Below are 13,732 nucleotides of genomic sequence, written 5' to 3'. Positions count from 1 at the left end.
AGTTGGGATTTGAGAACTTGAGGATTCCACCCTTTTTAACTTGTGCAATTCTGGGGCATCAGATGCTGCTATTGTATCAGAATAACAAACCTTACTGTCTCGGGATCCACAGGAGCCCCCCGAAGATGATGCCAACATCATTGAGAGGATCCTCGCCTCCAGGATGGTGCAGAAGGAGGTGAGTAACTCTCTTAGCATGAGATCCTAACCGGTCTTTTTCTAGGCTGTTGGGCGAAAGGTCTGTAGTGGGTAGAGTTAGGCCGTGGCAACCCATGTAGGGTTGGTGTAGGAGTTTGACGTCATACTGACTAAGCTTTTTGGGCTAGGGCTACGTTGCCTCTATGAACCGGTATAACATGGTATGGGTCCTAAACAAATGTTCTGTACTGTTAGTAGTACTCTTCATAGAGTAATTACAGTCGTACCTTGGAAGTCGAACGGAATCCATTCCAGAAGCCCGTTCAACTTGCAAAGCACGGATTCTGATTGGCAGCAGGAAGCTGGACATTCTGGTTCCACAGAAGGTTTGCAAACCGGAACACTCACTTTCAGGTTTGCGGCGTTTGGGAGCCAAAACGTCCAAGTATCAAGGCGTTCGGGATCCAAGGTCAGACTGTATACGATGTGAAGTTGAGGAGGAGAAACTGCATGGGTGGACCCATGTGGCTGAGTATATAACATTTAGAGAAAGGAGCTGAAGTTACCATAATGATTCTTCCTGCAAGATTTGCAGTTATTAAAAAAAAAAAAAGAATTTTCAAAATAGGCTTTCAACCTATTATTTTGACGAAGCAATTGTGCCGGGTATTGTTCTTGACCTTTTACTGTGCCTGAGTCCAAGGTCACAGGAAAATCTAACTCTCAGCTCAGACATAGGGAGGGGCAGAAAGCAAGCCCACAACAACTCAGAATTGGACGTAGGGAAGGCAGAGGTTCGCTGCACTGCTGCACCCAACGAGTGCTTTGAGCTTGGTGCAGAGAGAAGCCCACTTATTCTGCCTCCTATCTCCAGTCCCAAGCTGAAGGAAGGAGGTGGAGATGTGGCTGATTACTAAAGGTTTGGGTTCATCTCGCTCGCTATAGTCTGGCCGAGTTTTAAAATCTGGGACTCCATATTAAAATGGGCTGACATAATATTTACCATGTCACAAGTGGGTTACAGCATTTGCTGTAGAACAAAGCATGTGCTTTAAAGACAGTCTCCAGTCTGCTTGGCGATAGGGCTTTTCTTACAAAGTTGTCAGGAGTGGCTGTCCTGTGCATTTTCTGGGGTTAGAAGTGGTCAGTTCTTGTCCATTGACAGTGTTGTGTGCCCTTTGCTATCTGCTGCTGAAGCATATGGGGGAAATTTAGTATCGGACTTAGGTCCTGTATGCTGCATTGTCCTTCCTTGCTGCCTAGGTTTATTGAAAGTCTCAAGAGTTCCATTACTGATTGGGGATGGAAACAGAATTTTCTGCCTTCCCTTGCTCCACCTCTGTGCTTCTTGCCAACTGGGCTCCAGCATCCGCCCTCCCATGTATCATGCAGGAAGGTGCTTGAGTCTGTTACACTCTGTTCTGCTAGATTAGAGCAGAACGGTTCAGGTGAGATCACGCTGGCCGTACAGTGTGGTCCTAGTAACTCTTCCATGTAAACGGGGCTTACCGAGCACTTGCTGTTGTTCCAGACCTACCCAGGAGGAGCAACTTACGAGCAGGAAGAGTTCTACGTAAAGTACCGCAATTTGTATGTATGGCATGTGGTTTTTCTTCTTTCCAGCTTGTTTACGCATTGATAATGCATTTGTTCCTTCCACTCACTCCAACCTCACTGCTGTGTCTTTAGGGAACAAGTGCTAATTCCTTGCACCTTCTTGCTTTGCCTTCGGTTTCGCTGCTTCAGTGGTCTGTTGTCCTGTAGTCTTCATTTTTCTCCCTCCCCCTCCCCCCATTCACTTGGGTAGAAGGTCTGCTTCTTGCAGCCACTTCCTTATTTGTAGTTTGACCTGAACTTCCCTTTTATTCCCCACTCCAAGTGAGTGATCTTTATTAGAAAGTGAGACTGACCATTGCTTACACGTGCTGCTCGTCTGCCATGCAGTTCTGTTTCACCCTCCCCCATTAAGCTTCTGGTTATGGGCAGCATTCAGCTAATGCATCCTGTCAGCACAAGGGATTTCCACTGGCATGATGGGGCTTCCTCTCCTCTCCTCCCCCAACATTCTTCCCATATGTGCCCCAGAAGGTTGGTGGGAACCTCTAGAACAGATCTAGGGGTTGTTTAGGGGAGGAGAGGGAGCTGAAGATATGTTGCACAGGCACTGATGGGACAATTTATGAAGCACTGCATTGGATACAACCCTGTGGCTTTTATGGCTCTGTTTTTTATGATGTCCTAGAATTGTGTTCCCTTGGGGGGGGGGGTTTGGGGGGTAGGGGGTCAAGCTCTGTTTCTTCATGCCCTTTATGGTGTTTTCTGCTCATTTGCAGTTCTTACTTACACTGCAAATGGGCCACAATGGAGGAGTTGGAGAAAGACCCACGCATCTCCCAGAAGATCAAGCGTTTTCGCAATAAGCAGGCCCAGATGAAGCACATTTTCACTGAGGTGAGCATTGACCCAGGCGGGCTACTCTGACACTCCCTCCTCAAAATATGTGACATGTCGTGTGTCAGGGCTTCATTACCCAGGGGTGCTTTTTCTCAGCATCACCAAGGTGTGTGCATGTATGGAGGGCCCCCGTTGTCACTGCTGTGACCCAGCTGCCTCAGAGGAGGTTCCAGGAATGACCAGAGTTTCACCAGGCCTCTTCTTCCACTTACTTGCATATTCACATGTGCTTGAGCTCTGTAGGTAGATTGGTCTCACTTAGAATGAAATTTAATATGAATTTATCGCTCTTGCCAGGCTTGCTACCTGCAGCTTTTTCCATGCATCCCTGGTGGGTATAAATCAGAGCAATATGAAATTGAAATTGCTTTCTAACTGCGGCTGCGAATCCTTGGAGTTTTGAGCCCTTTGTCTGTACAGGTTCTTGGCACGAGTGTGAAATGTTTCTGGTGGAAGGTGCCACATCATTCCCTTTTGTCTGCGATGAGCAGCTGCTCCTCTGCTTGATGCACTGGGGTCCTCACCTCCTGTCTCCTAGTGTGAGAGCCAATTCCCACACTGCTTTCCATATTCTTTTGTGGCGGAACCATTGAGGTTTTTAAAGAGACACTGCTGTGATAAGCAATCACATTTCTGCATTTCTTCCCTGAATTAGCACCTCTGTTACAGAGAGAAAGAGGAAGGAGGCGCTGGCAAGAATAAAGAGCTGCTGGTTTCCACCTGCTCATTATTTATAAGCTGTCAGTTAATCCATAGCCTGTCTATTGGCCCAGATAGTTGAAAATGCAAAGTTGCTGCATTTTGAATGGGGCAGAGTTCTGTTTGATGACATTTTGCCCCATAACAGTTCCATGAGAACCAAGGTAGCCAGAATCTTTTTTTTGGGAACATGATCTTGGATGTTCCTCTCTTTGTGTCAGATAGCATACTGTCCCCTTGCTAGATTTAACAGGATGCCACACCTTTGCATGCTTGTGTTTAGGCATGCATTGTGGAATTTTCGCCTCAAGTAGGAAGAGGAAAAGGATGGCTTGATGATTCATTGTGGCCCTTCGTGGCTTTCCATTACAGCTGTGTAAGACCCTTCCAGTTAAGCCCTGGTCGAACACTCAGAAACCTTATGGACTTTCAGGAAACCTAATTCAGTTTGTTGCTGCTGCTCTCCCTTCCCTGATAATCCTGCACAGGCTTCTGCAGACAAAAAAGAAAAGAAAAAAATCACCTTGAGGAAGGGTGGTGATGCAGTCGTTGGCAGCAGAGAGCTTCCTTTCAGACAAGAGAGGCTCTTAGCTGGTAAATGATGTGTGGGGTGTCATTTTCTCTTTTGGGCTTCCAACTTCCTTCCGCAAAGTAGAATCTTCTTTGGCTCAGGGAGGAACTAGCACTGGAGGCAGGACCCCGAACCTGTTTCAAGTTTGACCCAAAGGGGGCTGGATCCTGCACAGAATGGGCAAGCCCATTCCGAGTATGGGGGGTTTGCATTTCAAGCTCTCTCTGCCGCATACCATCCACATCTCTCAAACGAACCTCAGCATAGCCTGAGAACACCCCTCCTAAACTTATGCACCTTCGCTGTTTTAGAAATGTGAAAGCCTGAGCGAAAAAGGTTTTTTTAGTAGGGGGATTTGGTTTCCATTTTTCTTTTTAATCCCCTCTTCCCCAGTATGAACATCAAAAGAGGCTTGGGCAGAATCCCCCTTTTATGTCACTCAGGTATGTACTTCCATTTGCCTGTATGAATTGGAGTCATCAGATGAGGGATGTAAGGAGAGGTGAGCAGCCTCTGCTGCTTCTGTTAGAAATGCTGGAGGAGTTTGGTGAAGACTCATTTGCTTGTGTAGGAATGAGTCATTAGGCAGAACCAGTGTCCAAGGACCTTCAGTCCTTTCTCAGTCCAAAATATAGCTCCTGTATTTAAAAATAAATAAAGTTGCTGACCGGACAACTAATGCTTTTTTACTGGCTTATAAAAAAGGGAGTGCCTGTGGGAGCCTGTGTGGCTTTCTTATACCACAATAATCCAACAGATCCTGGCTTAATGGCTTTAGAAGCTATTGTTTTCATGCTTACTTTGTTCAGTCAAGTTTTACCCTCTCTTGATGTATGTCGTGTTGTTTTATATCCTTTTCTGCCAGCCTGATGAAGATATGTTCAACCCAGACTACGTGGAAGTTGATAGAATTTTGGAGGTGGCTCACACGAAGGACTCTGACACTGGGGAGGTAGATGTTGTTCTAGCATAGTTGCTCCTTGCAGTTGACAGCTCCTTATTAATCCCTCTTGTTTTCATGACGGACCATAGAGTGTGTGCAGTGTGAGCGCCAGAGTAGTGTGGCACTGATAAGAATGCCAGGTGCTGATACTTAATGCTGGGCATATCTGTTGCATGCAAATGTCCCAGCTTCAACCCACTCACCTCTTCCGTCTTCTTTGAATTAGCTGTTTGGGGGGTGGGGTGGATTAATTTGAGTCATGCTGTTTAAAGCAAATCCAATTTATTCATCACTGTGGAGGGCATAACTAATTGCTTTTAAATATTCTGAATATGCATGCTTCTTCAAGATAAGAACTAACTAACCAAATGGTCCATCACTGGGCCAAGATCTTCTGCTCACCCCTGAGTTAAGATATATGTGCAGTTTATTATTATTATTTTTAGAAAAAACAGCCCCTCCTCTGCCTTAGGAATGTTTTTATGATAGCTGGTTGTACAGTTGCATCTGTCAGCATCGCATCCCTGCACTCAGTTCCCATTGGTCTTGATGCAAACCTTCCATATCCTCGGTTTCCTTCTCTGTAGGGATTTGTGCAACAGATTTTTATGTGCTTCCATTTGCTTAAGGCTCTTGCTTTCTTGGTATATGTACAGAACAGGGTTCCCAAAGGAGTTCTGTCACTTGCGCTTTGTCACTTGTTTTCTGCATCTCCTTTGTTTTCCATGGATTGCAGGAGGTGACTCACTACCTGGTGAAATGGTGCTCATTGCCTTATGAGGAAAGCACTTGGGAGCTGGAGGAAGATGTCGACCCTGGAAAGATCAAAGAGTTTCTCTCTCTGCAAATCCAACCAGAAATCAAATCCTTGGTAAGAGTTAAGAGAGAAACTTCAGTTTAATAAGGAGGGAAATGTTGTGTGTTGAAGAATTTTAGCGTTAGGTTCTTCTCAATCCTGGCACTCTCTCTTAAGATGTTGCTCCTACCCTTATCTTCTCTTGATATCTTTGCTGAGGCCCTTCAACTCACAGCAGTAACCTTCCTCTCTTTCCAGCCCTTCCTCCCCCACTTTCATCCAGATGTCTCACAGAGCATCTGCTAGTTTAGCCTTGGCTATTCATGTAGTGTTATTATCTGCTGCTTATCATCATTTTGTGGTTGTTTGATAGTGGCTTTTCATATCTTTTGTGCTGTGAGCTCCAGCTGGATGGTGCAGAGATGCTTTGTAGGTGTCATGTTTGGTACATAAGTTTATAACTAATGGCTCACTGACATGAACAGAGCTGACCCCCATAAAAAATAGGTAGTAGCTTCCCTGAAAACCAGGAGGACTGTAGTAGACAAATCCAGTCAGGCTTATAAGATGGAAGTGGTGACTGACTGATAGTCACGATGTCTGTAGATTATCTCCAGTTTCAGCGGCCTTGTGCTGAGTCCCAGTTGCTGGGAAAAGGGAATAGGAGAGTGCTGTTTTGCTTAATTGCTTATGTGATTCCTTGCTTGCCCTTCGCCATAAGCTCCCAAGGGCAGGTTACAACAATAGAACATGCAGTTTTAAAAAGGAGATAAACCATTACAATGATAAAACAAGTAAAATTAGGAAACTGTATTGGAAAGGACCTGGGTCCCACAAAACAAAACAAGACACTCTCCAAAGGGAAACAATTATTTTGTTTCACATCTGGATTGTTGGGCTTCCTATAGATGTCTACTTTTCCACTATATGGGAACAGAATGCTTTTGCTCATTTTATTTTTAATTGTGTTGTTTTATTGCTTTGTTGTTTCCTGGGCTCATTTTGGCAAAAGGACATGGAATAAATGTAATAAAAAATATTGTTGTTGGCTGAGTAGTCCAACCTGGTGTGAGGCATTCTTCTATGTTTCTGATAAATTCCTAGTGTGTTCCACTCATCTTCATTGGGAGGATTTATTCACCAGTTTGTCTGGCTGCAGTCTTGTACACATTTACCTTCGAGTAAATACCACTGGACTTACTTCTGAGCAGCCATGCATAGGATTGTGCTGAAAGATTCATATTCTGTCTCCTTTCTATGAAGACCTGGATGGAGTAGGAGCTGTGCCATAATGTGCTGCTAATGTTGAGCAGAGCAGTGGCTACTTCAGTGGCCTTCTAAAGAAAGTCCAACCCTTTGAATGTCCTTTGCTGTGTAGCATGGCTTATGGGTCTATATCTCTTTTCAGCTTTCCCCCACCCTTTGAAATAGCTGGTGTAGGAACAATTTCATGTAATAAATAAAAATAAACAAATGTTGCTTTCCTCAAAGGAATCCAAAACTCTGGATGGGGAGACTTCCGGTCGGTGCCAGCGCTTAATGGCGGTCCTAGCTCCGAGCTCCGGAGAAGGACTGCTTCGCAAGTTCGGGTCTTACCCGCTACGGCAAGCGGGGGACCCCTAAAATCCCAGGCGCTGAAGCCTGAGAACAAGGAGACTCGGTGGGCACCTTTGCGCCCCCCGGTACCGTGAAAGAGCCTTTTTAAAGGCTACGGATCGACATCGGGAGTGAGCGCGGTGCTGAGAGTCGCTACCCAGCCTGCGAAGTGAAGCCGCGTCGCCATAAGCGGAGAGCGCCGATTCCTTCCTGAAAAGAAAATTTGGACTGATTCCCCGTGAGTAAGAGCTGAAAAATAACCGGGACTCTTTGAATTTTAAAATTGGGCTAAAAACGGGGGAGATTTAAACAAAGGAAGTCTGCCTCCCCCCAACTGCATGAAAGCGAAAGCAACGGAGCTCTAAACCTGCATCCGTTTAAACCCGCTCTTTGATCAGCTAAACCGGACATTTAAACCTTTGATCTCCCCTCTAGCAAGCAGGGCAGAGGGGAGGTGAATCTGACCAATAACTGCATGATTTATTTGGGGGAAAAAAACCTCTGCTGTCTCATCTATTTGAAAGTACGAAACGGTCTGCCTTTTCAGTACACTGAACTGACTTTTTCCTGTGAAGCGATACTTTGATACAAAGTTTCCACAGTGCCTGACTACTGTATATTATAAGAAGAAACAGTATAAATTGGGCAACTGTGGCAATTTGAAGTTATAAGCATTTAGCAACATTGACTTTGACTGTGTTAATTCCCTTTTTTCTTACTTCTTGGACTGTCTCCTTTGTTTTTGTATTTGGAAATTTTGCTCTATGGCCATTTTGATTTGCGCCCTCTAGAGGATAAAGTAAAGCTCGGCACGGCTTAAGACAGTGGAATTTTCCAAGGGAGAATAAATCCCGTGGGAATTGACCTTGACATGAGTGGCCCACAAGAAGAGATAGTCACAAGAGCCAAGATCAAGCAACAACAACAACAACAACAGTTGCAGCTGCAACAGGCAAAGAAAAGAGGCTCAATCTCAGGCGCAACAGCCGGATCAGCAGGAACAACAGGTCAAGACAAAGGAGCAGCCGTTTCTATGGAAGCTGTGACAGAGGCCCTGCTCAAGATAAACCAAACTCTGGAGTCTCTGACAAAACAGACTTCAGAGAACACACAAAAATTAACAGAAATATCAGCAAGATTAAACCAGAATACAGAATCTATAAATAAATTGGTAGAGGAAAACGCCACCACGCGCCAAATTGCCGAAGAGGCCAAAGCCACTGCTGGAGAGACACAGGAGAAATTAGAGCCGCTTGCCAAGAAGGTCTATGAGCATGATGCAACTTTGGCCTTGTGGGAGTTACAGAGGAAAGAGAGAAACTTAAAATTAAGACTGATTCCGGAGAATGAAAGAGACAGCCTTGTGGAATATTTGACACGGGAGTTTGCGGATTGCTGGGACCTTGAGGAAGACGAATTCAAAATTACGACTGCCTTTAGACTGGGGAAAAAGCAAGACAGAAAGACACCGAGAGACTGTCTGATTACACTCAGATCCAAGGAGGAAAGAGACAAAATACTAGGATTACACTTTGAAAAGGCCTTGCAAATTGGAAATTCAGCTGTACAGATCTTTAAAGACATCCCAAAATACATTTTGGATTTAAGAAACTTCTACAAGGACTTGGTTCTCTTGCTAAAGAAGAATTCTATTCGCTTCAGGTGGGAGTTCCCACAAGGACTGTCATTTGACTACAAGGCAAAGAAAGTGAAAATAAAGACAATTCAAGATAAAGACAAATTTTTGGCAAGATACCAGGAGGACTTACAGAAGGGGACTGTGGACGCACTTGCAGAACAGAGGAGAGCACTGGATATTCTGAATCTCTCGTTTGGACAAAAACCACCACCATCAGAAGAAGAGCAACAACTTGGAGCTGTTGGAGGAGCCTTAGGAAAATAACAAGATGGCTCTGCAATTCCTTAGTTGGAATTGTAATGGGCTCAATGGGCCTTTGAAGAGGAGACAAGTATTTCATATATTGAATAGAGAACAATTGGACTTGATATGCTTACAAGAAACTCACATAACCAGAGCCCACAGGAGATTACTTTCAAACAAAAGGCTAGGACAAGAATTTATTTCATCAGACAAAGTTAAGAAGAGAGGAGTTGTAATATATGTGAAGGAGAAATGGGCTCCAAAAATGATATTCAAAGATGAACAAGGGAGATATCTGGCTGTGGAGATACAAGTACAAGGAGAAAAATTCTTAGTTGTTGGAATTTATGCACCAAATGAAGGCAAATCCGACTTCTTTAAGAGACTTCATGAAACTTTGATGGACTATCTGGATTACAATATGATAATTATGGGAGACATGAATGGCGTGGTCTCCACCAATATGGATAAGGCACAAAGACTTACAGTCACCAAAGAAGGGAGACTCCCTAAGACTTTTTTCGAAATGACTGAAAACATGGACTTGATAGATATTTGGAGAACAAGGAATCCTCTGGAGAGAGAGGGAACCTTTTTCTCCCAAGCAATGATGACCTGGACCAGAATCGATCAAATCTGGGTTACTAGTGGAATGGCTCCAAAGATTAAGAAAGTGGAAATCTGCCCAAAAACTTGCTCCGACCATAACGCCGTGAAGATGGAGATGAAACTCACAATAACTGGTCAATTTAGATGGAGAATGAATGACACCCTCTTTCGAGATAAGGAGATTCTCACGAAGGCCCAAAAGACCCTAAAAGACTATTTTGAAATAAATTTGAGGACCGACGTGGAGAAAAGAGTGATCTGGGACGCAAGTAAAGCGGTGATGAGAGGATTTTTGATTCAACAAAACTCAATAAAGAGGAAAAAACAAAATGAGAAAAAAGAGAAGATTCTGGAAATGATAAAGGAAGGAGAGAGGAAATTAAGAACAAAACCAAAGTCTCAGGACATTTTAAGAGAGATCAAATTATATCAAACACAATATATGGAATTGATGAACCAAGAGATTGAATGGAAGATAAGGCAAATGAAGCAAAAGACTTTTGAATCAGCAAATAAATGTGGCAAACTTTTGGCATGGCAACTGAAGAAAAGGCAGAAACTAAATACAGTTACAAGCCTAGAGGTGGATGGAAAGAACATATCCAAACCCAATGAAATCAGAAATTGCTTTTTAAGTTATTTTAAAAAACTCTACACCCAAGGCCCGCAAAATGAAGAAGATATAGACAAATTCCTCGGAAAATATGGACTACAAAACATCTCTCATCAAAGTAAGATGGATTTGAACCAGAGAATCTCAGAACAAGAGGTAGAGGCTGCCATTCAGAATATGCAACTGGGCAAATCTCCGGGACCAGATGGACTGACTTCCAGATACTACAAATCGCTGAAGGAATGGTTGACTCAACCACTAAGAGAAGTTTGTAATGAGATCCTTGAGGGAAAAAAGGCACCTGAATCGTGGAAAGAGGCATATATTTCACTCATACCAAAGTCAGAGACTGAAAAGACCCAACTTAAGAACTACCGCCCAATATCTCTGCTTAATGTGGATTACAAAATTTTTGCAGACATTTTGGCAAAAAGATTTAAAAGAGTCTTGATGGAGAAGATTCATAAAGACCAAGCAGGCTTTCTCCCTAAAAGACATCTAGCAGACAATGTAAGGAATGTAATAGATATTTTGGAAAAGCTAGAGGTGAATATAAACACTAAAGCAGTATTGATCTTTGTGGATGCGGAGAAAGCCTTTGACAATATTTCTTGGAGTTTTATGAGGAAGAATCTTCATGGGATGGGGGTAGGTCAGGGTTTTGAGAATGGTATGGCTGCAATATATTCTGAACAAAAAGCCAAACTGATTGTAAACAATGTTGTGACTGAGGAACTTAAGATAGAAAAAGGAACACGACAGGGGTGCCCGATTTCCCCATTACTTTTTATTTCAGTTCTGGAGGTGTTGCTGAATATGATAAGAGATGACCAGCAGGTCAAAGGTGTGCAGGTCGGAGCTAAACATTATAAGTTAAGAGCGTTCGCAGATGACCTAGTATTGACTTTGCAAGAGCCAAACACTAGTACGAAAAAGGTTTTAGAAATAATACAACAGTTTGGCCAGGTAGCTGGATTTAAGTTGAACAAGCAAAAAACCAAAGTTTTAGGGAAAAACCTAACAGATATGGAAAAGGAGAAATTTCAAGAGGAAACAGGTTTGACTGTGGTCAAGAAGGTCAAATACCTAGGGGTTTACTTAACATCTAAGAATCAGAATTTGTATAAGGACAACTATGAAAAATGTTGGTCAGAAATTAAAAAAGATTTAGAAATATGGTCAAATTTGAAACTGTCAATGTTAGGCCGAATTGCAGTAATTAAAATGAATGTATTGCCTAGAATGTTATTTTTGTTTCAGACCTTGCAGATTATTGATAAGATGGAATGTTTTAAGAGGTGGCACAAAGATATCTCGAAATTTGTCTGGCAGGGCAAAAAGCCCCGAATTAAATTTAAAATATTGACAGATGTTAAAGAAAGAGGGGGTTTCGCCCTGCCGGACCTAAAATTGTACTATGAGGCAGCAGCTTTTTGCTGGCTCAAAGAATGGATGCTCCTCGAGAACACGGACATCTTGGATCTGGAAGGTTTCAATAACGCTTTTGGTTGGCATGCATATCTTTGGTATGATAAAGTCAACAGTGCCTTTAAAAATCACATTGTCAGAAAAGCATTGTTTAATGTTTGGATAAGATATAAAGATCTATTGGAAAACAAAACCCCTAGATGGGTGTCACCAGTGGAGGCTAAAGCAGTGAAGAAACTCAATATGGAGGTCGGATGGCCGAAGTATTGGGAAATTTTAGAACAGGATGGAGATAAGTTCAAACTACAAAGTCAGGAGAAATTGAAGCATAAAGTAGAAAATTGGTTCCAATATCGCCAAATAATGGAATTTTTTAAACAGGACAGGAAAGTCGGTTTCCAGGTGGAAAAATCAAAATTAGAAACCGAACTGTTAGAACCCAATACTAAGAATTTATCTAGAATGTATAACTTGTTGTTGAAATGGAATACACAGGATGAAACAGTTAAATCGGCTATGATTAAGTGGGCTCAGGATGTTGGACATAACATTATGTCAGCTGACTGGGAATGGTTATGGAACACCGGTATAAAATTTACGGCATGTAATGCCTTAAAGGAAAACATTATGAAAATGGTATACAGGTGGTACATGACCCCAGTCAAGCTGGCAAAAATCTATCATTTGCCCGATAACAAATGTTGGAAATGTAAAGAGACTGAAGGTACCTTTTATCACCTTTGGTGGACATGCCCGAAGATTAAGGCCTTCTGGGAAATGATCTATAATGAAATGAAAAAGGTACTTAAATGTACCTTTCCTAAAAAACCAGAGGCCTTTCTCTTGGGCATTGTCGGCCAATTGGTGACAAAGAAAGATAGAGCTTTTTTCATGTATGCCACAACAGCAGCAAGAATACTCATCGCAAAGTATTGGAAGACACAAGATTTACCCACTTTGGAAGAATGGCAGATGAAAGTGATGGACTATATGACACTGGCCGAGATGACAGGCAGAATCCGTGACCAACGAAAAGAGACGGTGGAAGAAGAATGGAGAAAATTCAAAAGCTATCTTAAGGACTACTATAAACTTAATGAATGCTAAAATGCCGTGGTTTCCAGAAACAAAGGGGTACAGGGATATAAGGTCAGATTATAAAAGAGGACTAAGATGATAGAGGTTGGAAAGTAACAATTGGGAGTTGCTAGTTGAACTATGGACATTGGGATGCAGAGAGGGGGGGTATGGGGAAGTCCAAGAAAAGAGGTTTATGAAAATATGTTTGAAACTATACGTGTATGTTTGTCATTTTTAGTGTTTGTCTGTTTTTCTTAAAAATGTTGTAAAACCAATAAAAATTTTATAAAAAAAAAAAACAAAACTCTGGATGGGGTCATGTGTGGGATATGTTTGTGCCAGAGGGCTAAAAATGAAATGCTTCCCTAGAATGACATATGTGGATGGGTTTTTGGTATTGTTCCATTGTGTTATAGATCCTAATGAGTATCATATTATAGGTCAGTAAGGAGTTTTTCCCCAAGCCCTTTTTGCTTGCTTTAAAAAATGAAACGAAACAAACCTTTTGCCTGTAGGGTAGGTGGGTTGAATTTGATGCTGGGGTTTTCCCTTTCAGCCCTTGGGAATCTGTGAATGCATGGCACTTTTACTATAGCCAGTACCATACCATAAACACAAAATGTAGCTTGCTATAGAATGTGAGAACTAGTTAGAAGTGCTAATCAATTATGAAAATATATTTCCCAAGATAAGATTAGTCTTTGCACTAGTCACTGTACTCCTTTCTGATTTCCCCCTCCAGGAGCGTCCTGCCTCTGAGTCCTGGCAAAAGTTAGTGAAAACTCGGGACTATAAGAACAACAACCAACTGCGGGAGTACCAGCTGGAGGGAATGAACTGGCTGCTCTTTAATTGGTACAACAGGTGAGTTGCAGATGGCACAGGGGCATCTTTGGTAAATGTCATCAGTAAGAATGAAGTAA

General features: G+C 42.6%; 1 protein-coding gene across 9 annotated transcripts in view; it reads left to right on the top strand.

Annotated features, from left to right (window-relative positions):
* Positions 1–13,732, top strand: part of CHD6 (chromodomain helicase DNA binding protein 6) — a 113,591-nt gene that overhangs the window by 66,867 nt on the left and 32,992 nt on the right. For all 9 annotated transcript variants that reach the window (XM_083508355.1, XM_083508354.1, XM_083508353.1 and 6 more), the window contains 6 exons: positions 113–178; positions 1,670–1,728; positions 2,472–2,589; positions 4,728–4,814; positions 5,542–5,676; positions 13,552–13,673. In XM_083508355.1, coding sequence (XP_083364481.1) covers positions 113–178; positions 1,670–1,728; positions 2,472–2,589; positions 4,728–4,814; positions 5,542–5,676; positions 13,552–13,673 — 587 coding nt within the window. The remainder of the gene's footprint in view (positions 1–112; positions 179–1,669; positions 1,729–2,471; positions 2,590–4,727; positions 4,815–5,541; positions 5,677–13,551; positions 13,674–13,732) is intronic.

Source organism: Podarcis liolepis, assembly GCF_965112155.1.
Source record: "Podarcis liolepis genome assembly, chromosome: 6".
In the NCBI taxonomy this organism is placed as follows: Eukaryota; Metazoa; Chordata; class Lepidosauria; order Squamata; family Lacertidae; genus Podarcis; species Podarcis liolepis.
The sequence above is the reverse complement of the archived record's forward strand: the minus strand, read 5'-3'. Positions and strand labels throughout refer to the sequence as shown.